This window comes from Myotis yumanensis, unplaced genomic scaffold (assembly GCF_028538775.1).
Source record: "Myotis yumanensis isolate MYYU_CA2020_CCGP unplaced genomic scaffold, mMyoYum1.0.hap1 SCAF_2, whole genome shotgun sequence".
NCBI classification, from domain to species: Eukaryota; Metazoa; Chordata; class Mammalia; order Chiroptera; family Vespertilionidae; genus Myotis; species Myotis yumanensis.
In genome coordinates, this window is record NW_027223753.1 from 213,042,862 (window position 1) to 213,067,339 (window position 24,478).

Sequence of the window (24,478 nt, forward strand, 5' to 3'; positions counted from 1 at the left end):
GCCACGTGGTGGTCACGCTTGTGATGGTTGAATTGTGTCCCCCGGATTCTTATGGTGAAGTCCTAACCCCGCTACTCAGGAATGTGGCCTTGTTTGGAAAAGGGGTCCCTCGGATGTGATTGGCTGAGTCATCCTGGAGGGGGCGGGCCCCATCCAACGGGATGCTGTCCTCATTGAGGGAAATGGGCACAGACATGAGAATCTTGAAAATGGAGGCTTCTCCACCCACCGCCCGCCCATCGCATGGGTGCATGGGCATTTCTGTGCCGGGGAAGCCACATCTGCAGCCGGCTCCATCTTTCCTGCACATCTAGTTTTTCTGTGGGGCTTGCGGGCGCTTCGGTGTGCATTTTTGGTGATGTTCTGGGCTGACGTCCTCCCTCAGAGAATACACAGCTGAAGAGATTATGATGTCAATCAGGGTGGTGGTGTGAGTCAGGACGTGCTTCCCGGATAAGCTTCCCTGGCGGAGGGAGCTGGGGGGCTCGAGAGAGAGCTGGTGAATGCAAACGCCAGAGCCCTGCGTCCCCACCCGCACCCCCAGCCCTGGAAACACATCACCTTCCCGGCAGGCTGGCCTCCGCTCTGGCACCAGCCCATCTGTAGGCGGTGGATGGGTGGCCCCCAAAAATATGCAGTACCTCTGAGTGTGACCTTATTGGGAAAAGGGTCTTTGCAGATGTAATTAATAGTTTCAAGGTGAGAGCTCTGTAAAGGCCCCTACATCCTATGACAAGTGTTCTCATAAGAGACAGAAGCGCAGACAGAGGAGAAGGCCGCGTGATGATGGGCGCAGAGATGGAGCGATGCAGCCACAAGCCAAGGAATGTCGGGAGCCACCAGAAGCTGGAAGAGGCAGGAAGGACCCTCCCTGGAGCCTTCAGACACCTTGGTTCACACTTCTGACTCTCAGATGTCTGAGAGTAACTTCCTGTTTCTTGAAGCCACGCAGTCTGTGGCAATTCAGAGACCGTCTAAACAATATTTGTGGAGTTAAGGACCCAACAGGACAGTGGATGGGAATTCCTGAGGTGCACAGGGTGCTGGACGAGGGCACTCCCAGGGCACGGGTCCTCCCTTCCCCCCCCCCTCCCCATGCACCCCTTCCCTCGTTGGCGTGGACATCCCACTCCTTGGCTGAGTTTGCAGAGTTGGTTTCCATCTCCATTCCCTCAGCAAGAGCTCCTCTTCCCCACTCTTCTCCCTCTGCCCGAATTCAGGCACTTCCCACTGGCAACCGTTAAAGCTGACCTTCACCGAGCACTTCCTGCGCCAGGCACCCCGTGCTTTCTGTGAATTAACTCATACAATGCTTGCGGATCCTCCATAATGTAGAGAACGTCGTACCTCAGTTCTATACAATGCAGATAACATTGTTTCCCCCCGTTATGTGGGTGACAGGAGGACAGGTCCAAGGGCGCACCTTTGTGTTAAATTATCAATCGTTGCACAACGTTGGTGGCTGTAAACTGCAAACGTGTCTTCTCGCAGGTGGAGAACCAGGCGCTGCTGGCTGGGTGGTTCCGGCTCAGGGCCTCTGACCAGGTTGCAGATACAGCCAGGCCTGCGGGCGGCTGGGGCTGGACTGGGGCTGGAGGGTCCCCTCCCAACGTGGGGGTTCCCTCACTTTTGGCTGGAGTCCTCGGTCCTTGTCACATGGGCCTCTCTCTCGGCTGCTTGAGTGTCCTCACAGCGTGGCAGATCATTCTCCCCAAAGCCAGTGATCAGAGAAATAGAGAGCGAGAGCCACGGGGCCTCTAACGACCTCACCTCTGAAGCCACACAAGTTTCTGCTTCTGCTTCTTCAGTACAATAAGTCACTAAGGCCAGTCCATACAGGGGGCGGGGGGCGGGGGTGTTAGGCCCCACCTCTGGAAGGGAGGGTATCCCAGCGTGCAAATGGAGGAGCTGGGGTTTGGACCACTCGGTCTGGCTCCGAAGGCCACGTGCTGCATCATGAGGAGTTTGCTGGGTAACAGGGGTCTCTCAACCACATGTGTAAAGCTCAGGGGCTAGTGGGGGACCCTCCCTTCCCGGGCCAAGCACCCCACCCCTGCTCACATGGGGGCTTCCTGAGTGTTGCTGGGAATGGAGCAACAAGCGCATGACCCCAGACAGAGGTTTCTAAACCTCACGGAGAATTTCAACACTCAGGAGAGCATCGCACGTGTCTGTGGTTTTGCTGTTCGAGAAGCCACGGCTCTCAGCCTCCTATTCCTGCTCCCAGAGGAGTTTATCTCCAATAAACTCAGTGCTGACCACGTCGTTCACCCCTCAGCTCCTCAGCAGCTCCCCGTTGTTGACAGAGTCAATGCACATTCCCGGGGTGTCACTGGGGCCCTTCACAAGGCAGACCCACACACCTGTGCCCCCACTTCGCTTCAGTAACCCAGGTCTCAGTCCCAACAAACCCCTCACCAGCTGTTTCCTCTGGATAAATGCTGGTCCCGCTGCCCAGCACTTGTCCCCCAAGGCTCTCCTGATGAGCCCCCTCCACTTTGAGATCTCCCTGACGACCCCAAGTTAGCCAACAGCTTCTCTCTGGTCCCACAGGGCTTTGTACAGACCATTCGACCTGCATTTAACACTTCGTATCGTGAATGTCTGGTCCCCATGAGAAGGAGGTCTCTGTGAGAGTAAGACCTGCGGGCCGGGCAGACGGCAGGCACCCCAGATGTTTGCTGATGAGTAACTGGATGGGCAGATATGTGGATGGATTGTTGGCTGGATGGGTGAATGAATGGATGGATGGGTGAGTAGGTGAATAGGTTGATGAATAGGTGGGTGGGTGAGTATATGAGCAGATGGATGGATGATGGATGGATGGATGGATGGATGGATAAGGGTTGGATGGATGGGTAGTTGGGTGGGTTGGTATATAGGTAGGTGGATGGATACATGGAGAGACAGCTTCTGATCTCATGGAGCTTACAACAGTCAAATAAAAACAAGATTATATATTCTGGAGAAATTTACAAAGGAAAAATGTTATGGAAAAAGCCTAATCAGGAGAAAACCAGATGAAAACAGAGCATACATGTTTAATACAACAACAACAAGAGGGGAGCAGGAAGGAGGGAGAGACCGGAGGAGAAAGGAAAAGGCGCCGCTATTTTGCAGACCCAGGGCGTTGCTTTGCTTGAGGAAAGTCTGGCTGTTAGGATTGCTCTCCTCTCCTCTCCTCTCCTCTCCTCTCCTCTCCTCTCCTCTCCTCTCCTCTCCTCTCCTCTCCTCTCCTCTCCTCTCCTCTCCTCTTCTCTCCTTTCAGGGATTTTCCCCGGGAGGATTGGAAACGAACTCTCCTGGCCAACTTGCTCTCTGGGTGGGACACGGAGGCTGCACATGCCCAGTGGCAGCAGCATGGGGTGGGCAGGAGCTGCTCTCCCAGCTCGAGCTGTTGCCATGGAAAAGCCATTGTCTCTGAGCTGTGTTTACCAGAGCCCTCTCCCTCCCCGCCCCCAGGCTGCCTCTCTGCAGCCAGTGGGAGCCTGCCTCCAGCCACAGGAGGGGCAGGGACGGTCCTGTAGGCAGAGGCCACAGGCCGAGGCCAGCCGGGCAGTGGGCACCGGCCTCTGGGAAGAGGGGCTTGAACCAGTTATGGGGTCTCCCCTGGACAGTGAGGGCTCCCCGCACAGCGTCAGCCTGGCCGGTGCCCTGTCCCCACAGCCAGCCAAGGTCTCAGGTGCCAGCACGGGGCACAGCAGAGCCACTGAGAGACCAGAAGTCCGCAGGCAGTTTCCCGGGCATGGACCCCGTCAGCCTCGCTGCTCCCTCAGACCAGACCCTCCCACCCCTCCTGCCAAGCCTTCGGGTGCCCACACTCCCCTGGGGAGCAGGTTTGGGAATCTGGGTTCTGCATTTCCCGCCAGCTCCAGGGGGCTGCCCCTGCTGGCCTGGGGACTACACTGGGGTGCAGGGTTAGGGATAGGGTTAGGGGGAGGGATAGGGTTAGGATTAGGGTTAGGGATAGGGTTAGAGTTAGGTTAGGGTTAGGGTAGGGTTAGGGATAGGGTTAGGGTTAGGGATAAGATTAGGGTTAGCTTTAGGGATAGGGTTAGGAATATGTTTAGGAATAGGGTTAGGGTTAGGTTTAGAGATAGGGTTAGGGTTAGGGTTAGGGTTAGCATTAGGGATCGGGTTAGGTTTAGGGATAAGATTAGGGTTAAGAATAGGGGTAGGGTTAGGGTTAGGGATAAGTTTAGGCTTAGTGATAGGGTTAGGGTTAGGGATATGGTTAGACTTAGTGATAATTTTAGGGTTAGGGTTAGGGATAGAGTTAAGGTTAGGTTTAGGGTTAGGGTTAGGGATAGAGTTAAGGTTAGGTTTAGGGTTAGGGTTAGGGATAGAGTTAGGGTTAGGGTTAGGGTTAGTGATAGGGTTAGGGTCACGGTTAGGGATAAGGTTAGGGAGAACATCACACAGATGCACCAGCCTCCCACAGGCATGGGTACTTGCACATGCGCCCTAAGGATGACTAGCAGTAGGAATTTGGGGTTTGAGGGCTCAGTGACAGACTGTTTAAGGGCAAACCTCCAAATCCTCTTTCCCAAACGCATGGATGTCTGCGTGCTGGCTTGAACTGCTTCCAGGATCAGCAAAGGCTGGGCTCCTAGTGGCAGGCGCAGAGGTGGCGGGGGCGGGAGCGGGGGTGCAGAGGGGGCGGGAGGGCTGTCCACTCACCCCGACCCTCTCCCGGGGTCTCAGGCTAAGGCAGAGCCGAGCACCGGTACCCAGGCAGCCTCCCCTCCCAACCCGGGTCCCAGGAAAAAAACGAGGAGCGGCCCCTCCCCGAGGTGCCGGGACCGAGGACCCACGAGGCAGCTGAGCGCCATCGAGGCCCCCTTCCCTCCAGGCGCTCGCGAGGACATCCTGGGTGACAGCCGGTGCTCCCCCCAGCGGGTCCGCAGCGACCAGGAGGCAGCTGGGCGGTCGGGTCCCTGAAACCAGGCGAGGGCGGGCGCCACCTGGTGGCGCCGCTGCCACACAGCAGCCCAGCCGGCCGCGCGCCGGTGCCTGGGCCGGGCAGTTTCTAAAACCAGTGCGGTCGCCGGCGCTAAACACCCGCTAAGTTTATTCCGTCCTCCCCGTCCTCCCCGAGGTCTCGCCTGGTGGCATGTGTGTCTCCCAGGCGTGGCCAGCATCTCGGAAAGTCAGATCGAGGGAACGGACTTTGGGGATTTCACTGACGGTTCGTTCAAACGGTGACGGAGCAGCTGCTGTTGAGACACAGATCGTGGTCCGCAGCTCAAGAGCTCTGTCCAGGGGGACGCTCAGAACCGGGTGGGAGGTGCGGCTGCGCTAGGCCCGGGACCAGGCAGCTCCCTGCTGAGCCCGCTGCGGGGCTGGCCTGAGGCTCCGGCGGATTTTGCTCTGAGCGGGGGGCCGTGGAGGGTGACGCAGGGGGGATGAGATGCCATGTGCAGTTTTACAGGGTCGTCTGGCTGGCACAGGGGCGAGGAGGACCTGGGTCCAGGTTTGCCTGGGACTGAGGAGCTCCCCGTGTGGTGGGACATCCGTCCCCAACCTGGCCAGAGCCCCCGCAGCTTGGAGGAGTGGGTCCGCCCGGGGACCGCGGGCGGCGGCAGGGCTGCGGCGGGGGGAGCGGGTGAGCCCGGGGACCGCGGGCGGCGGCAGGGCTGCAGGGGCTCCGGCGGGAGGGGGGGCGCGGGCAGGGCCGGAGCTGGGCGGGTGCAGGGAGCCCCACAGCCGCACCTGGGCAGGTACCGGGCTGCTGGGCCCCCCTGGGCCACACTCCGGAACAGCCGGTTTCTTCGCTGTCTCCGTGGCCCCTGGCGAGGAGGGAGGGAGCCCCGTGGGTGGAATATGTTCTCATCACCGGAGGGAAACCGCAGGCTGAAAGTCGAACCCGGAGGGCGACGGGAAACCCTGCTCTCCGGCCACGCACCGTCTCTCCCCAGGCTCCCCCCCACTCCACCCCGCCATGTCTCCACTGCAGCCGGGACAGGTCCCAGCAGAGCCTCTTCGTCTTCTGCCTCCACTGACCCTGACCCACCTGGCAAACTCCTGTTCATCCTTCTAAGCCCAGCCCGTCTTTCCTGAAGTCCTTCCTGCCTCACTCCCACCCAGCGAACCCCTCCTGCTCTCTGCCCGCTCTAACCCCGAACAACCTCTAAACCCAAACACGCCGTCTCTCTGGCTGCTGTGCGCATCCGTGTCTGCGTCCTCCCACCTGCCCGCGCCCAGTGCAGCTTCCAGTGCACATGTGTGTGTGATGAGTGAATGGGTCCGACCACACAGACACACAGACACACAGACACACAGGCACACAGACACACAGACACACACACACACAGGCACACAGGCACACACACAGGCACACTGACACAGACACACAGACGCACAGACACACAGGCACACAGGCACACAGACACACACACACACAGACACACACAGACACACAGACACACACAGACACACACAGACACACACAGACACACAGACACACAGACACACACAGACACACAGGCACACAGACACACACACACAGGCACACAGGCACACACACAGACACACAGGCACACAGACACACAGGCACACACACAGGCACACAGACACACACAGAGACACACACACAGACACACAGGCACACACACAGACACACAGGCACACACACAGAGACACACAGACACACACACAGAGACACACAGGCACACAGACACACACACAGAGACACAGATGCACAGACACACACACACAGACACACAGGCACACAGGCACACAGACACACAGACACACACACACAGGCACACAGACACACAGGCACACACACAGACGCACAGACACAGACACACACACAGGCAGACACACACAGACGCACAGACACACAGGCACACAGGCACACACACACAGAGACACACAGACGCACAGACAGACACACAGGCGCGCGCGCACACACACACACACACACACACACAGGCCCTGGCCCCGCCCCCGGAGGGGACAGCTCGTGGGGAGAGGGAGTTGGGCGCGTTCCCGGCTCCCTCCTGTGCGAGAGCGAGGAGTTTGTGTCTGAAGCGCGGGCGCAGCATTTCCGGGCGGGAAGCAATGCTTTGGGGGCGGCACGGAGAGAGGCCGGGGGACCGGAGGGTCCGGGCGGGCGGTCTGGGCTGGTGACGCTGCATCTGTTTCCCCACCTGCACCAGGAGGAGGGTGGCCCCGAAGTCCCTGCCGCCCGAGGAGGGGGGATCCTGCGCCAGCGAGAATGTTTTGGGCTCAGCATCTCAGGTTCGCGTCCCGGGGCGCCCCGTGAATGAGCACAGTATTCGGGTGCGTTTTTTTTTCTCTTTCCATCCATTCTGCGGGCAAAGCAAAAAGTCTCTCCCCGCCGCCCCTTCCGGGGCCTCCAGGCCGCCTCGCGCCCTCCTCCTCGCTGCACATTCTAGCAGATGGAGAGCTTTTCACAGACCGTCGGTCGGTCGGCGCCCATGTCAGGGGCTGCGCAGCGCAGAACCCGCAGGGGCCGCCCCGCGAAGGCATTCGCAGGAGACCTCGGTTTTCTCGGTTTCTCCTCCGAACTGACTGCAGTCCCGCTTGTCTCCAGGGACCCGCCGCTGCCTCCTCCTTCACTCGCCCTGCGCTCCTGCCATGCGCGCTGCTCTGACCTCACTTGTATTTTCCACTTCATCCCTGACACGCGGGTCTCGGTCACGCGTGGCCGCTGGGAAATGAGCTAGTGGGATCTGCAGTGTAGACGCTAAGCCCACGGTCCCCACAGCAGTGTGTCCGGGATCCTAAAGGAGCGAGCAGAGCGGTGATGGCCACAGAGGAGGCGGGCCGTGGGGTGGGAGGGCAGGGTGGGAATGAGGCTCTTCTCAATGCATCTGGTTATGCTGCCTTCATTTCTGAACCATTTAAACCCTCCAGTGAAATGCAGACAGGGACACCTGAACTGACTGGGTATGAAATGGATACCGTGGCCACCTCGAAAGAACCACGAAGGAAGTAACTCGGACCTGGGGCTCTGGGGATCCCACCTCCGGGGGATGCGCTACGATTAGGAAGAGCGGCCCAGGCGTTTGGAATTTGACCTCATTGGCCTGCGGTTGATCGCGTCAAAAGGACAGAGAGCAGCGGCGTCCTTAGCAAAGGCGGTTCCTCCAGATCAGACAGAGGGGCGGCTGCTGCCGCTCTCCTTCCGGAAGAGACTCGGAGGACTTTCAAAGGAAAGTGGGTTTTATGGACCAAAAGGAAGAAATCTTAAGGCAGTCTTTGACGGATGGGCGTTCTGTCAGAGTAGAGTTTTTGGAAGCAGGAAGCTTCCTGATTGGCCTTCAAGTGCATCTGACAGTCCTGGTTGGCCCGCTCTCTCCTGGCCCTTCCGGGGCTTTCCGGGCTGGGAGAGTCGCATGGGTTTCTCTGTGTCAACCTAACCAGCATCTGCTCCTTCCTGCGAGACCTAAGTCTGGCATGGCAAGTCCCCAGTAGAGTGTTGGACGTGGTCATCCCCACACTGCTGTGTGTGCTTGTTGGGTAGAGCCAGTGAGACATCTACGGAGTGTGGGGAGCCGGGTGCTCACTGCTGGGGAAGAGCGACACAAACTCCGCCTGGGAGAGCTGGGAAGAACCCTGGGGTTTGCCCTTGGACTTGGGACTCTCCCTGATTTTGCTAAAAAGAAATGGAGGTGGCTTGGTGTCTCCAAGCAACTTCCTAGAGAGCAGTGCCCCAGATTTGGTCAAGAATAAACACACTTGTGCAGAAGACAAGAAAAAAAATGCACAGGCTTAGAAGGAGAGCTGGTAGAAGAACACAAGGGCAGGTGGGAGGGAGGGGGGACCGGGCATCGGCAATGGTGAGCAGGCATGGTGGGCAGCTGCTTGGGCCACGCTGCTTCGTCCGAACCCCATTTTATCTTGTAGAATGTACGTGGGGGCACTTACCGGAGCTATAAAGATCCTCATAACACATGGTCCCTGTCTTCAAAAATAAAGCGAATAGTGTGCTGATGGAGGGCCCGGGCTGTGGAGCCCGGCTCACTAAACTAGAGCCTTGGGTCCACCCTCACTGGGGTTCGTCGGCTGTGTTGGCATCACAGCCCGCAGACTGGGTGGCTTCACCAACAGGAATGTATTTTCTCACCGTTCTCGAAGCCAGAGGCTCCAAGATCAAGGTGCCGGCAGGGTTGGTGTCTGGGGGAGCCTCTCTGCTTGGCGTGCAGACAGCCGCCTTCTCGCTGCGTCCTCGCCTAGCCTCACCTGTGCACACAGCACAGAGCTCCCAGTGTCGCCTCCTCTTACAAGGACACCAGTCCTATTGGATTAGGGCTCCATCTTCTGACCTCATTTAACCTTACTGACCTCCCCCAAGTTCCTGTTTCCACATACAGCCACGTTAGGGGGTTGGGGCTTGAACAGACGAATGTTGAAGACACACAGTTCAGTCCATAACCCTGTGTGACCCAGGATGGTTAACTAACCTCTCTGGGCCTTAGTTTGCTCCTGTGCAAAATAGATGTATCCGCACCACCAGAGAGGGCTGTTGCAAGGATGTGATGGCCCAGGCACGGAAAGCGTTTGGCGCCTGGCATACAACGCACACTGATCAACGGTGTTTGTGACTTAATTCAATACCTGATTTGTGGATTCATCAACTACTTGGCGAGAGTAGAATTAGGAGCACGCACGTAGATGCCTTTTTAGACATTTCAACTTGTTCTTGTGAAGCTAGTGGTGAGTCCCAGGGGTCCGCCAATGCGTGGGGCACAGAAGGAGCAGCAGCGCCCCCTGGCGGCACCGTGCACCTGGGCCAAGGCGGCTCTCGGGGGTGAGTGAGGAACTCGGGCTGAACTGACCTGCTGGAGGGGAGCATTCTTCCAGGACCGCAGAGATGGCAGCACCGCCCCTCCCCATCACGGGCCACCCGGGTTCTCCCACACAGAGACTCCGAAGCACAGTGCACGGCACTTTCTCACTGCGCTAACCCAGGGCTGCTCTTCCTGAGCGTGAGGACCAAGAGTGAAGGAGGGTCGTGTCCTGCAGCCTGGCGTTTGCAGTGAAAACTCTCGCCCTGGCCGGTGTGGCTCGGTGGACAGAGCATCGGCCTGTGGACCAAAGGATCCCAGGTCATGGGCTCCTCATCAGCCCGGGCCCTGGTCAGGGCCGGTGCAGGAGGCAGTCAATCGATGTGTTTCTCTCACATCGATGTTTCTCTCCGTCTTTCCCTCTCTCTTCTACTCTCCCTAAAACAAATCTATAGTAATAAAAGTGAAATATGCTAATTAGACTGGACATCCTTACAGATGACCTTCTGGACGAAACCAGGGCTGCGAGGGAAGCCTGGGTCCCGGGTGCCAGAGGGAAGCCAGTGCCGGCAGCTGGGGGAAGGAAGGCCTACTCTTGCACGAATTTGGTGCATCAGGCCTCTAGTAAATAAATAATTAAAAATTAAAAACATTAAAAAAATAATAAAAAATAAGCCCAGAGCATCTCCAGTGCAGTCCTGGGGTCTGAATACTGGCAAGGGATTAATTTCACAGGACGCTAAGGGGGGAGGGGCCCACCCCTTTTATTTTGCTGGAGTCAGATTCTCGGCAATGTTGATCCTTTGTCTACCTGCTGAGCAACTCCTCTGGCCTTTGCAAGGGGAAAGGAGGCTCTCTCTCGAGGAGGCTTCATGGCGCTAGCATTCGGCACAAAATGTCTCCCACCTGATGTGCTGCTGTGAATCTAAACATGGGCTCTGCCTGCTGAGCCCCTGGCGTGTGGGCCTGGCCCTAGGCTGCTCGGTGCCTGTTCCAGATCCCTTCGCTGCCTCCATGGCTTTCCCGGCTTCGCGGTGGGGCCGTGGGAGCGGGGCCTACGCAGCCAATGGAGAAGTTGACCCTGAAGGAATGACCGAATGGACGCCTCCGTGTCCGGAGTAGTTTTGCAGAGACGGCGGGGAAAGTGCGCCCACTGCATTCCCTGTATTTACACCAAGCCTGTGGGCTGGTCTTCTCTCGGGAGACGGGTGGCGTTTCCCTCAGTCTGTCATTTCACACTTAAAAGGAAGCTACTCCTGGCTCAGGTCCCGGTAGGACTTAGGCACAGTTGGGGTGGGGGAGGTCAGAGTCATGACCTCAGGGCTCTCCCAGAGCACATAAGTGTGCAGCTGTGTGCACAGGCCCCTGTGTGCATGAACACCTGTGTGCATGGGCCCCTTGTGCACGGGCACCTGGGCCTGTGTGTTTGTGGTGGCCTGGTGGGCAAGTGTGGCTTGATGAGAGCCAGACTCTCACGTTGCTCCCCTGAGCTCCACCGGGAGACCTGGACTCCCCAGCACACGCTCTTGTGCATGCTAGCATGTGTCCACAACATGGACAGCACCTCCATCGTTGTGACACCCTATGCAGGTCATAGTCGGAACAGCCACAGGCAGCAGCCCCGCCCAGCTCCCCAAGGGCCCCTAGGGTCAGAGAGCCCACACTCACACTAAAGCCTCCGCTCTTCCCTCTGCAGGGATGACATGCCAAGCTCGGAGCTCCTACATCACCAGCGAGATCCTGTGGGGGTACCGGTTCACCCCGGTCCTGACGCTGGAGGACGGGTTCTATGAAGTCGACTACAACAGCTTCCACGAGACCTATGAGACCAGCACCCCCTCCCTCAGTGCCAAAGAGCTGGCTGAGCTGGCCAGCAGGGCAGAGCTGCCCCTCAGTTGGTCTGTGTCCAGCAAACTCAACCAACATGCGGAACTGGAGACCGAAGAGGAAGAAAAGAACCTCGAGGAGCAAACAGAAAGGAATGGTGATGTGGCCAACCTCGAGAACGAGTCCAAAGTGTAGTCCCCCGGCCGGGCCTGTCCTCCCCAACCTTTCCCCAGGCCAGCCACCCCTTCTCCTATCCCCACAACCTTTCCTCTGGCCAGGCCACCCCTTCCCCTGTCACCTCAACCTCTCCTTGTCTCTCATCCTCCTGCTTTCTGCCTCTCTTACTTTGTTCTTGCTTTATTTGTATTTAATTTTGGCATTACCAGAAAACAAATCTTCAAGGTGTAAAATCTCTGCCTGCCCTCCCTCAGTTACTCCGATTGAAGAGGTAGACACGGATTTGGTTAAGGTGTAAGATGCCCTCGTTGATGGCCCAAGCCTGTCTCCTCCCTAAATTCCACACACCCAACTCCTAGAGAGTTAAGCTACTGACCTGCATGTGCTGAACAAGACCAGACCACTCACAAGAGTGTGGTGAACACGTGACCTGGGATACACATTAGGCCCAGTGCCTGTTCGTTCCTGCAGTGAGACACAGAGTGTAGCCCTCACTTTCCCAGATCCCCACACAGTTCATCTCCAGGGCAGGTGCTTGCCCCCCAAGGGCATCACAGGTGTAGGACCCAGGTGAGGCAAAGACAAAACACTGTACATATATATGCCTTATGTAAGTATTTTCTTTGACAGTTATTAATAAAACCCAGCATGTACAAAAGTACTGTAGAACACAACTTCTAAATAATGTACATAGATATATAACTAGTGTAGGTTTAGATATATAACTTTAGAAATAAGATGAAAGAAAAAAGATTCTCACTGTACAGTAGGCATTTCCGTTCTGATGTCTTTTTCTGAATTGCTTTGGTCCCATTCACTGCTGGCCCTTTCGTGCATGGCCTCTGTTCTGTGTCCCAGACTGGCAGCCCGTTCAGGTACCTCACTGTTCCCTCACTGATCCTTTCATTGAATCTAATAAGCCATAGGTCTGGGGGGAGTTGGGAGGTCCAGCAGATGGCAAAAAGCACCACCAATACACTGATATACTGTGAAATGTTTACAAACTGAGGCCTCTCGTTTAAGACAACCAGGGCCTCACTGACCAGCCTGGGGAAGAATTCCCCGAGGACGTTCTCGGGCTTGTCACCAGTGACCTGTTCACGCTTTTCACACGAGCGCTCACCCTTTGTAGTCTGGGACACTCTTCTGCAAAACCACTGATTCTCCAGCGGTTCCATTCCATAGTCACGAGAAACTACAGACTTTTACGAGGAGACATGGCAGGTGAGCAGAAGATGGTTGGGTCTGGAGTCATGAACTTCATAAAGGCTCATAGTGTCACTGACCTCACACACTGACTTTATCCTGCACTCTTTCCTGACCCGGGGGCTTATCCATCGGCTTCTTGTTTTGTTATTTATTCTATTCTTTTATTATTATGAAATGACCAGAGTTCAACATTCAAAGATTACACCAACAATCTTGGTGACTACGAAATCTCTCAAAAGTATGCCACAGGTTAGAAATCAAATCCAAAGTGTCTCCCAAGCAAAAGAAAACAAAAAACTGCAGCCTTAATTCATTTCAATCTGCAAAGATAAATGTAGACATAGAGAGGAAGAAAAAGAGGAAAGAAGGAAGGAAAGAATGGAGGGAGAGCTAAGAGGGAGGGTGGTTTTTTGTACTGAAAATCTAAATTTCAATATAAAATTTTTTTTTTCAAATAAAGAAAGAGAATCTTACATGAAAACATCAAGGGCAGGTGGAAATTTTGCACTGTGAAGATCTTTCACATTAATTTTACTCTTTTAAACTGTTTGTTCCCTAACGCAGTCGCCCATCATCAATATCCACTGACTGGAGGCAGGTTCATTGTCAGCTCCCACAGCTGTGCTTTTGAGGCTCTGCACCGTGGAAGTCCAAGAACTCAAACTAGCCGTCCCTCCCTGGTGACCTTGTCTCCCGCACCAGATCACCCAGGCCTTCGCCATAGTGGAGGGACCTTATCTACTATAAAGCGCGTGTGGGAGATAAGGAAAGGGGCTCCTCAGCCTGTCACGGGGCCTCTCTTCTCCCATTTCCAAGACTTTGATTCAGGACAACTGCTTCTTGGCACTGACTTTCTGGAGAACAAACCTGCTGGCCATAGCCCCTTCCTGTTTGCCAACATCTCACTCTGCGTTGAATATCTGTTGAATCGTTTATTCTTTCCACACTCTAAGGAGGAGGTTGCAGTCAAAGAGGAGGGAGCCCCACACACTTCCTGCCAGGCTGTGGGAGGAATTGTGGCCTTTCCTCCACGTACGTACATAGCCTTATACAGGGCGCTCTTGATTCGTGGGCGCTCACCCTGCAGCACCCCCAGAGCTGCAGGGCGTGGCCTGGTAGCACAAAGCGAAATCGAGCAGGGGTTGCAAAAAGTCTGCTAATTTAGCTCTTGAAGACTCACTGGGCCTTTTTAAAACAGTTACTAAGGCTTAAAGGACCACACACGCCCTGTTGTCTGGTGGGAACAGCAGCTCGGGGCCCGTTAGCACAACTGAACAAAGAGCCTGACAGCCCTCGGTCACGCACATGGCGGTCGGTTCTGTCGCGGTGACAGGGCCCCCGGGGTGAGGCCCTCCCTATCCCCACTGTCTTTGGTGTCCATGTAGTTGGAGACAGAACATGAACCAAATCTCGTTTTTGTAACGTGAGCCTCTGAGTCTCTCAACGAGGATGTTCCAGAAGACCCTTTTACTAGAATGTCCCGCGCAAACATGTCTATTTTTCTACAATTATTGATAACAGTTTAACGGTGTATTTTGTGTCAACTGTTCAAATTTGGAACGGAAAGAAGCTCATTAAGACTGGATTTTCTAAGCAGCAAGTACTGAATGGTGTTTTTCCGTTAAGACGGTTCCACAAAGATGCCCCCACGATTTCCAGTCCCCACACTCCGTATCCAGACCCCCTTCCCTCAGCCACTTTGTTAGCAACCTAAGTGCGATGAAAATAAACAAGCCTATTTTAATGCAACAGCACCCATAAGGAACAAGAATCACTCTCGACTGGTATTGTGGTGTCTGGTTGGTGTATTGGAGTCTCTTTTTCATAAAACCATGGGGGGGTCCATTCGCTGGAGAAGCACTTTGAGCCGAAGGTGGCCGTTTGTTCCAGTTGACCCCGATCTGGAGAAAAGGGTGGATTCACCCCAGGGCACTGAGACCCTCAGACTCTCACTCCCACCCACCCCAGAGCGCTGAGACCCTCAGACTCTCACTCCCGCCCACCCCAGCGGCGTTCCCACTGACAGAGCCTCTTCACCTGTGTCCGCTTCGTGTAGCTGCACAGTTGTTTGTGTCTTGGGTGTCCCCTGGCAATAAGCACATCTGGGTAATGCCGGATCATCGCTTTGCTGTTCCTTGGAAACCCGGCATCCCAGCCACTGGTCCAGAAGGTGCCCTGTGCCCACCCCTCCTTCATCCGTCCCTCTCCTGCGCTCTTTCCTCCAGTCCCAGATCCATTCCCGTAGTTCAGTAACTCGTTTCCTCTCCGAAATCAGCTACTGTCCCTGAAAGTGCCAACCTGTCTCTCAAGCACAATTTCCTCTTCCGGGTTTAACCAGGTGAGGGTGCTAATGTCTGTTTTCCATTACATCCTAATTTCAAAATTACTTATGACTTCACATAAAGCCGAAACGTTGAAGCCTCCAAATGTTTTCCCTCCCTACACTTTCTTATATTTCAGTTTCCTACTTTTTTCCCCCTTTGCTTTTTTTTAAATTTAGGTTTAAGCAGGTATCTTAGGGAGGTTCAGAAACTATTTGTAAAGATGGATAGAGAAGAAGGCTATAAAAATGCTGTTAGAAACTATACTTGAACTCGCCGCAAGAATGTAAAATCATCTGGTTAGCTGAGCAATTCAAGATTTTTTATCCGTAGTCTTTTCCAAGACAGCTCGCCGTCAGTCTGACAAGTCTTCAGTCGTCCTTTCCTCGGCCTGGGTGGTACGCTGTGGTTCACAACAGGGCAGTTGGAAATGAAATGTCCTGCAGACACGGTAGATACTCTCTCCCAGGAGTTCCTTTCGGTGGATGGCTGTGAAGTCAGAAAACGGGCAACACAGACAATTCATTGCTAATATTATCTTGTTTCTAGACTTTAGGGCCAACCTATACTTACGGACATGTTACCCTTTAATTAAAATGGAGTAAAGCACGCCTCTTCCTACTATCTCTGCCCCTGCTGTCCGGGAAGCTGCGGACGCAGTGTGGCATCTGGAAGTAGAGCTCGCTCAGGCCACTAGAGACATTGATGAAGCACAGTGTGTACAGTAACAAGACGACATTATGCCCTACTGTGCGCCATGTCTGAGCACTTACTCAAACTACCCCACTTCATTCTAACCCCTCGGGGAGCTGAGTGCTAGAATTTCCATGTTATAGATGGAAATCCAGGGGGTAGGCAAATCCCGGCCTGGCCCCCGGTTCACAAGGCCTGCGAACCACAGGCCCCAGTCCAGTCCAGGTGCCGAGGTGTGAGCCCTGGGCTCTTTTTACTACAAAAAGGGTCCGCAAAGCAGATCTGCTCCCAGCCCCTGGCCGCCGCCTGGTTCTGGAAGCCTTGCAAGCTAGGAATGACTTGACATTTTTAAGTTGTTGGGGGGAAAGTAAACTAAAGAAGACTATTTTGTGACATGTGGAAAGTATATGAAATTCTCACTTCAGTGTCACAAATAAAGTTTTATTGGAACACGGGTACCCTATCCATTATTATTGCTCCCACACACTAGCAGAGTTGAGGTCATGTGGCCAGAGGCTACAATATTGAGAATCTGGCCTTTACAGGGAAAGTTTGCTGGCCCCCGTACATACTATTAAATGCTGTTCATACCAGTAACTACTATTAGTTAGTAAGCATTATGCTGCAGTATTAAGAGATGCCAGGACAACTTAGAACAATATGCTCTCTCCCAGGATAAATCTGTACGCCGCCCATAGGTCTGTTCAAAGGGGAAAAATACACATCTTTTGGTAAGCGGCCAACTGCTTCACAGGACTGTGGTAGCCCAGTCATAAGTCAGGTCTCAAAGAAAGACTTCTTCCTTCTCAGAACCCGCCCCCCAGAGTGGTGAGCAGAGGGACAGCCAGCCGGGACCCAGCGGCCAACTCAGAAAGTGAGGCGGGAACACTACCCACTACTGAACAGCACAGAAATGGTGGTTCCCGGGCAGGGACCGGGCTAGAGCTTCGCTGGGACCCACAGACACTTCACTATGTAGTTGGGCCTCAGTGGGGTGAGCTGGGCTTGCAGGGGAGTGAGCAGCCCCAGCTGCCCCCCCATCCCAGCCCTCTCCCCCCACCCATCCCAGCCCTCTCCCCCCTCTCTGGCAGGAGCACTGCACTCACCTCTGAGCTGCCGCTGTGTCCCTGCTGGTGCCCTCCTCCCTCCCACCACCACTCCCCCACCTGCAGTGACCACGTGATAGATGAACCCTGAGCTACTGTTGGGGTTACGCGCACTAGTCTGGCCCCCTCCAGTAGCTCAGCGAAAAGCTTAACATGCAAATAAGGACATACATGCTTCTCTTGGAAAACCAACAGGTTCTTTGGAAAGAGCCGCAGGAGAAGCAAGAGTAGGAAAGGGTGGTTACTGGGCTGCCCGCTGCTTTCTGAGGCTGGGGCAGCAGAGATGGGTGATGACGGAAGTGGTGGATGGAAGGGGCCCGGACAGCGGGGCTTCACGATGAGTCAAGAGGAAACTCGCTCTTCAGTGTCACTGAGCTGAGCCTCTGGGCTTCTAAGAAGCATTTCCAAAGCCAAAGGTTCCCTCTTCAGTTGTACTGAAAACGACATCGAGTTTCCTCGTAAGTGCTCTCCTAGAAATGACGAGAGAGAGAAAATATTTGTAACACATCACTGAGATGTTGTATTGCCAAGACATACATGATGGAAGTTGAGGTGGACTTGCTCCTGGGTCAGAAACTAGGGAAGGCCGTGTGCAACACGGATCATGCAGAAGGTTTGCAGCCCTGCAGCGGCATGGAACCCCCGGTAACTCAGTGGCAGGGGAAACTCTCCAAGTTCACCACCATAAAACTCAAATAAGTGCAAGAGGAGTCAAACTTTTACTTGGCCTCATTGCCTTGGTAAAAGGAAGCTTCCGGCATCCACCTAGTTCAGAGTCCTGGGTGAGGGGGGACAAAATACTTCAAGACACCAGATGGGTTCACTGAGGTCCCAACGTGACTGAGTGATGGAGACTGACCGCCAGTGACCATGGGACTTGCAGACTTATTTTTAGACGCTCCCCACCCCTCCCCATAGGCCCAAACCCTAATGTGCTCTGTGGTTGGCCAGAGAAGTGTGACCACATAGGCCACAGGTCTTGATTTCAGAGAATGACATGTTTCTACTGACAGATGAAACGGAGCATTTTCAGAATAAAGCCCTGTGCTCACACTGGGCGTGAACACTGTGCTCTCACCCAGCCACTCTCTATAAGCATAGGAAGGGCTGTAAGCAGCAGACAGTGGGGAGAGAGATGTGGAACTCATCATCATTTCTAAGAAATCATAAAACATCCGTCCAAAGAAGCAAGATAGCCCAGGAGCCTAAGATCAGACCTCGTTCACCACTGACATCCCAGACCTGGCTGACGGCCCTACGGAGAATGTCAATGTGGGGTGTCTCACCGCCACACACAGCTACAGAGCTGGGTCGGTGGAGCCCGGAGCTGGGCCGCCACCCGCTGTGTGTGACCAGAGCCTCCGGTCCTGGGCCAGCATTGTCAGAGGAGGAGGAGGAGCGCTGCTCTCAGGTCCGCCCAGCAGGGGCCGTTCTGGCATCAGCTCTGGCACAGCTGCCCGTGAGACAGGGAAGGAACAGGGCCCTCCCTTGGCTCAGCCTTGGGTCATCCAGAAGCTTGACCATGCCTACCTCTCTGGGTGAGCCTCTTCTTCCAGGCCTGGTCCCTGCCCATCTAAACAATGACATCCCCCCGCCCCCCAGAAATGTCTTCCGGGAACCCTGTGTCTTTGAAGCTGACCGTGGCCAGCACTCTTGACCCCACAGAACACCTACCTGGGTCAGGGAGACACCTCTCCCTAAAGGAACTAGTGTAGACCGTTTGAGTCCCCTGTGCACAGGGCTGCCCCTCCCACACTAAGTTAAAGCCCAACAACACTGATGCATAAATGAAGTATAAGGAAGTCCAAAAAAGGTCTCATTTTCCCATGGCGATTGTTGTAGCCTTTTATTCCCCTTTGCAAGTAGCATTCTTGAAACTGTAGGAATCGTCACTTTGGGGCATCATGATGCCCTGCGCACAAACTCAGTTGGCTCATCCGACGACCCCAGCCGTCTCCCCAGACGGTCTGACCCTGCTCCCTTGCTCCCTCCTTTTAAGAACAGGGGCTGGGTCTGTTCAAACCCACCCCGCCACCAAAACAAGTGCCGCCCTGGGCAAGCAATGGTGCACCCCCCCCTTTCCTCTGGCAGCCACCCAACGGGGACAGCAAGGCCAAGCCTTTCCTGAATCGCAAGGAACTCTGGGTGGCCGCACTTGGAGACGCAGCTGGTCGTGTCTCCAGGAGCCCACACTTCAGCCCATTGCAGGCTGTCCTCCAAGCAGGCCCAGCGCCTCTTTCTGAACCCGCTCCCTCCGCTCACCACCAAGAGCTGTCTTTCCCGGCACCTTCTTCTGAGTGCCCATGCCATCCTTGAGCAGCAGCCAAGAACCTGTTCCTGGGGCTGCTCCTATCTCTTGCCGTTTCTTGTCCACCCCCCGTTTTAATTGAGCGTGTACTATGTTCGCAGTGTGACCACCTGAGATCAAAAATGTAAAAGAGTTTGTACCTGCCCCAGAGACACCCGGAGAGCCCACGAGTGACGGTTGGGCATTATGATGCCAGCCCATAGGTCAGCAGAGGGTAAGGGAGGTCTTGTGCCGAAGGCCAGCTGGACTTCTGCAGAGGAATCTTCTTGTCCCTTGAAACATCTGCGTAGGCAGGGGCTCGCCAAAGATGGCCCAGAGTTCTTTCTTCATCCCAGGGGTCCATGTCTAAGACGAGAGCCACCCAGGGACAATGGTAAGCGCTCCCACCTTCCAGGATTCCGAAATGATGACAAATACCTGCCTGTGTTGGCAAAGTGGTCCCCCCCACTCCACTCCCCCCCCCCCCCTTCCTCCTGTCTGCACAGACTGTGCTCCGGGGAGAAATCCCAGCACCCATGTGGTGCCTGGCTACCCAGGGCCTGCAAGGCTGCTGCCGTGGCAACCTGAAGCCTGTCAGCCTGGATCCCTCCATGGGGTCTGAGGACTGGCAGAGGCCCGCTCCACCTACAGACCTGGGGAAACCACGGTGGTATGGGCAGTGCCCAGGCAAACAGGTACTTACTCAGCATGCCACGTGCGGGATATTCCTGCCATTTCTTCCTAGGATGGCATGTCCTTAGGTGGCCAATCTGCTCCTTAAAAAAAGCTATTCTTCATTTCCACACCCAAATCATATTCATCTTTTTAAAAAGATCCCAAAACTAAATTCACATAATCTGATCTAACGTATGTCCATAGAGCTGCCCCTATTAATCATTCAACTCTGCCTAAAAGATTAAAATTGGCCCCCAAATATAGTCACACAATATTCCAATAATAAGCCTAACTACAAACCAAAGTGATTTAAAATGTTTACTTACAAAAAATAAATAAATAAATAAATAAAAATAAAATGTTTACTTACAAATTAATTTTTTAAACCTGATTTCATTGTTTGAGTCTTATATGTGCCCTGACCAGGGATCAAATGCCCAACCTCGGTGTACCTGCATGATGGTCTAACCAGCTGAGCCACCCGGCCAAGGCTGTGGCTACCTCTCCCGGCCGCTACAAACAGCTCGATCAGCTCCAGCAGGTTGTTGGCAACTCCTTTTCACCTGAATCCAGCGCTACCTTCCCTGAAGCAAACACCTAGGGCCCAAGCAACAAAAAGTAATCCTCAACCAAGCAGAACAGAGCTAGGGAGGCAAAAACCGTAAACCATCGCAATATTTTTATTCAACTGGTTTTTTTCAGCCATATCCCTCTTTTCCACTAATAATTGAAAGACATTTCATCGTATTTTTCCTAATAAACTAGCACAACACTAAAGCTGAAATATTTACTACGGACCATAAAATATGAGGTTGTCCTGTGAGCCATTTCCTGAGACAGAAAGAAAATTATTCTGAAAAGTTCCTCACCAGGTTCAAAGCCCACAGGAGCGCCTACACTTTCCCGGCCTTTTTGAATGCTGGCTCCGTGAAACTGAAGATGAGTCTGAGTCTAGTTTGAGGGCTGCATGTGTGTAGACATTCATGTTTCCACTGACCTGGAAGTTCCTTTCTTACCAACACAGGGAACTGTCAGGAACCTTTTAAACCAAGCACAGCCCGGCCTCCCCCAGGCCTGGCTCAGCAGGCGGGTGCCTCTGGGTGCGCGCTGGTGTCCCCGTCCCCATCCCCATTCCCAGAGGACGCACATCTCCCCAAAAGAAACAAGGCACACACACCTGCTCTTCCGCACTGTGCCCAGAAACTTTGGGGGCGGGGGGGGCGACTGGAGTTTTTGATAAAATACTCGCAGCCTAGAGAAGTAAAATGTTTTGTTTTCAAGGAGCATGAAGCTCGCCAAAGCTGGGAGCAGGTGCGCACTCGTGTTTCTGTTCTCAGGGACCCAAGCAGCCCGGGAAAACCAGACCAGCACAGAGCGCCACTCGGCACTCTGAGAGCTGGCTGGTGCCCTGGCTTCTGCTCACCATCTGCACTGGCTGGACTGCGGCTGGTCCCCACACACTACAGGCAGCGACGTCCTAGACCCGTGGTCGGCAAACCGCGGCTCGAGAGCCACATGCGGCTCTTTGGCCCCTTGAGTGTGGCTCTTCCACAAAATACCACGTGTGGGCGCGCACGTACAGTGCGATTGAAACTTCGTGGCCCATGCGCAGAAGTCGGTATTTTGTGGAAGAGCCACATCAAGGGGCCAAAGAGCTGCATGTGGCTCGCGAGCCGCGGTTTGCCGAGCCGCAGTTTGCCGACCACTGTCCTAGGCAGGTTGTTGGGAGGACTCTAAGGAGCAGTGGCATCTTCCTCGCCAGCCTCCTGGCTGCCAGCTCTCCCACATGGCAGCTCTGTGCCGAGGGCCTCAAGCCACACCGAAGCCCTGTGAGCAAACACCGACTCCACTCTACCGAGGAAGACCCTGAGGGCTACCGGGAAGTTAACTTACTCGTCTCAGAAATAAGGCAACCGGGTTAAGAGGCCAGGACAACTGTTCTGAAATTTAGCAACGGCAGGTCAGCCTCCACATAAGCCATCACGGATGGTTTCCTGGGGAAGGAAGGGTGTTTGTCCTGAGGTTCCTCACGGCTGGGTGGCATTGGGGGATGGAGATCCAAGACAGAGGGCCTTCCTTTCCATCTGAGGGGCCAGCCGGGGAGAGGGTCCAAAGATAGACGTGCACAAAGCGAGTCTGGGTGGTGCCGAGGCCAGCCTGGGTGGGGTGGGGTGGGGTGGCTAATTGGAGAATTCAATAAAATGTGCATTTTGAAAACTGGTGTGAGATTGTAGGGGACTCAGGCTCCGGGCTAAGGAATCGGCCGGGCAGGAGAGTCACAGCAGATGCATTCACAAGCCCGCCCAAGTGCTTAAAGGCTCGTGGGTCTTCAGGAAAAATAAACCTATATAATAAAAGCCTAATATGCAAATCGACCGAACAGCAGAATGACTGGCAGAACGAATGGTCATTATGACACACACTGACCACCAGGGGTAGACGCTCAATGCAGGAGCTGCCCCCAGACCACAGGCCCCAGGCCAGCCAAGGCAGGTGCCAGCTGCCCCCCCCACCCCCCCACCCCACCCCCGATCGCCCCGCCAGTCACCCCACAGATCGGCCCTGATCACCAGCCAGGCCTAGGGACCCTACCTGTGCACAAATTTTGTGCACGGGCCTCTAGTAATAATAATAATAATCTTTCAGTGGAAAGAAAGCCAAATCTCCTTGACCAAACTGTCAAGTGGGCTGAAATGATTCAGCGAATCTGAGAAAGACGGTGGAATTTCTACAGCCTTGAGTAGTAGACAACATGCCCAGCAAAACCATAAGACAAGGGTTACACGGGGGAGGCTTATAGATATTAACCAACAGGATGGCTAAACAAGGCTTCAGCCGAGGGGCAGCGCTCCGTTAGAGATGAGCCGAAAGGAAGGAGGAAGAGCGCCCACACCCGCCCAGCCTCTGGCCTCCCTCTTGCCCCCTGACTGAGGTTGGCTCTGAAGTCAGCCCCCCTTCCCGCCGCCCTTCCTACCGCCCTTCCCACCGCCCTTCCCACCACCCTTCCCGCCACCCTTCTCGCCGCCCTTCCCACCGCCCTTCCCACCACCCTTCCCGCCACCCTTCTCGCCGCCCTTCCCACCGCCCTTCCCACCACCCTTCCCACCACCCTTCTCGCCGCCCTTCCCACCGCCCTTCCCACCGTGCTCTTAGAAAAGGAAAGCCAGGCAGGGCTCCGGTAAGGTTTGGCTCCTGACCCACCTTTCGGTCCTTTTGTAACTCCCTTTGCTCAACTCTTAGTACGTCTGTGCACGGACATGGAGATGAAAGCATGCCAAATGCAAAAGCACAAACTATGTATTGAGAAATCATTACAATGCCAAATTTTTTTTAATAAAACCTGTATCTTTAAGAACTTGCTGTGTTAGGGAAACTGTTTACATATTGAGGTGTTCCTCCTTTTTATGACTGGAACAATAAAAAAAATTGACATGGCTTTGGCTTCTTCTGTGTGTGTGTGTGTGTGTGTGTGTGTGTTCAAAGAAGGCAGCCTTTTCTCCATGTGGGAAACCCCCGCTGAGGCCCTCCTCGACTTCCACCCCACAGTTCAAGAATGAACTGGTAAGAGTTCCCAGGCTCCTGCCCAGCAGGAGATAACTCACCCCTGCTCCCACCAAAAACAGCAACAAAAACACTGAGCCTCATCATATTAACACGCCCACAGCACCTGCTGAGCTAGGGTTAATTATGCCCATTTTAGAGACCAGGACATTGAGGCTCATGAAGCTTTAGTAAGCTGTCCCACGCCTCCCAACTAACAAGCAGAGGAGCCAAGATTCTAGTCCACATTCTGACCAAATATCTGCAGAGCAACCTGGCTGCGCTCCCCAAACATGTCCAGACCCTTCAGATGTCGGAAACCACGATTTCCATGCACCCAGAGCCTATTAGCTAACAGAAATTTCTGGAAGCTTTGAATGCCTGCATGGTAATCATCTAACTGTAAAATAATTGTTTCCGGTAGGTCTGCCTGTCAAGATGCCTGTGGAGGCCAGCTGTCACCCCAAATTAAGGATGTCAGCAGTATTGACCGGGGAAACTTGGAGCGGCCACTTCCAATTATTTCATTAGCAACTTCCTGCTCACCATCACCCGAGGCAAATATTTTGGGCATTTTCAAAGTCACCATTTCCTCCCTAAAGTCGCGCTCATGTTAGCTAATCCAGCCCCTAAATTAGAAGTTTATGCAAATTAGGCTGAAAGGGACTGAGAAGCTTAGGAAATAAGCAACCCTCTGCTTCTGGGGAGTTCTCAGAGCGCTGAGCCCAGCTGTGCACGCCCCACGCCGCCCAGTCCAGGCTGCCCCGCCCCCAAACCCTGGCACCTGACAGCACCGTGCGGCACACCCCTGAGAACCTTAAAGCAGGGAGGGTGGATTGGTGTTGGGTAGGGCAGCTCGGCCTGCGTCTGTGTGGTTTTGCTCCT

General features: G+C 54.5%; 1 protein-coding gene and 1 long non-coding RNA gene across 4 annotated transcripts in view; one reads left to right on the forward strand and one right to left on the reverse strand.

Moving 5' to 3' along the window:
* Positions 1-16,440, forward strand: part of KCNJ6 (potassium inwardly rectifying channel subfamily J member 6) — a 172,282-nt gene extending 155,842 nt beyond the window's left edge. For 2 of the 3 annotated variants that reach the window (XM_070407197.1, XM_070407198.1), the window contains one exon: positions 11,455-16,440. In XM_070407197.1, coding sequence (XP_070263298.1) covers positions 11,455-11,780 — 326 coding nt within the window. In that variant the 3' untranslated portion in view covers positions 11,781-16,440. The remainder of the gene's footprint in view (positions 1-11,454) is intronic. The other variant, XR_011470344.1, reaches the window with a different exon arrangement.
* Positions 16,441-17,166: 726 nt separating this feature from the next.
* On the reverse strand, positions 17,167-21,110 carry LOC139004295 (uncharacterized). The gene is made up of 3 exons (XR_011470345.1): positions 20,082-21,110; positions 19,540-19,744; positions 17,167-17,561 (listed from the first exon to the last, which is right to left on the reverse strand). It is a non-coding gene; the product is annotated as an uncharacterized lncRNA (long non-coding RNA).
* Positions 21,111-24,478: the final 3,368 nt, after the last annotated feature.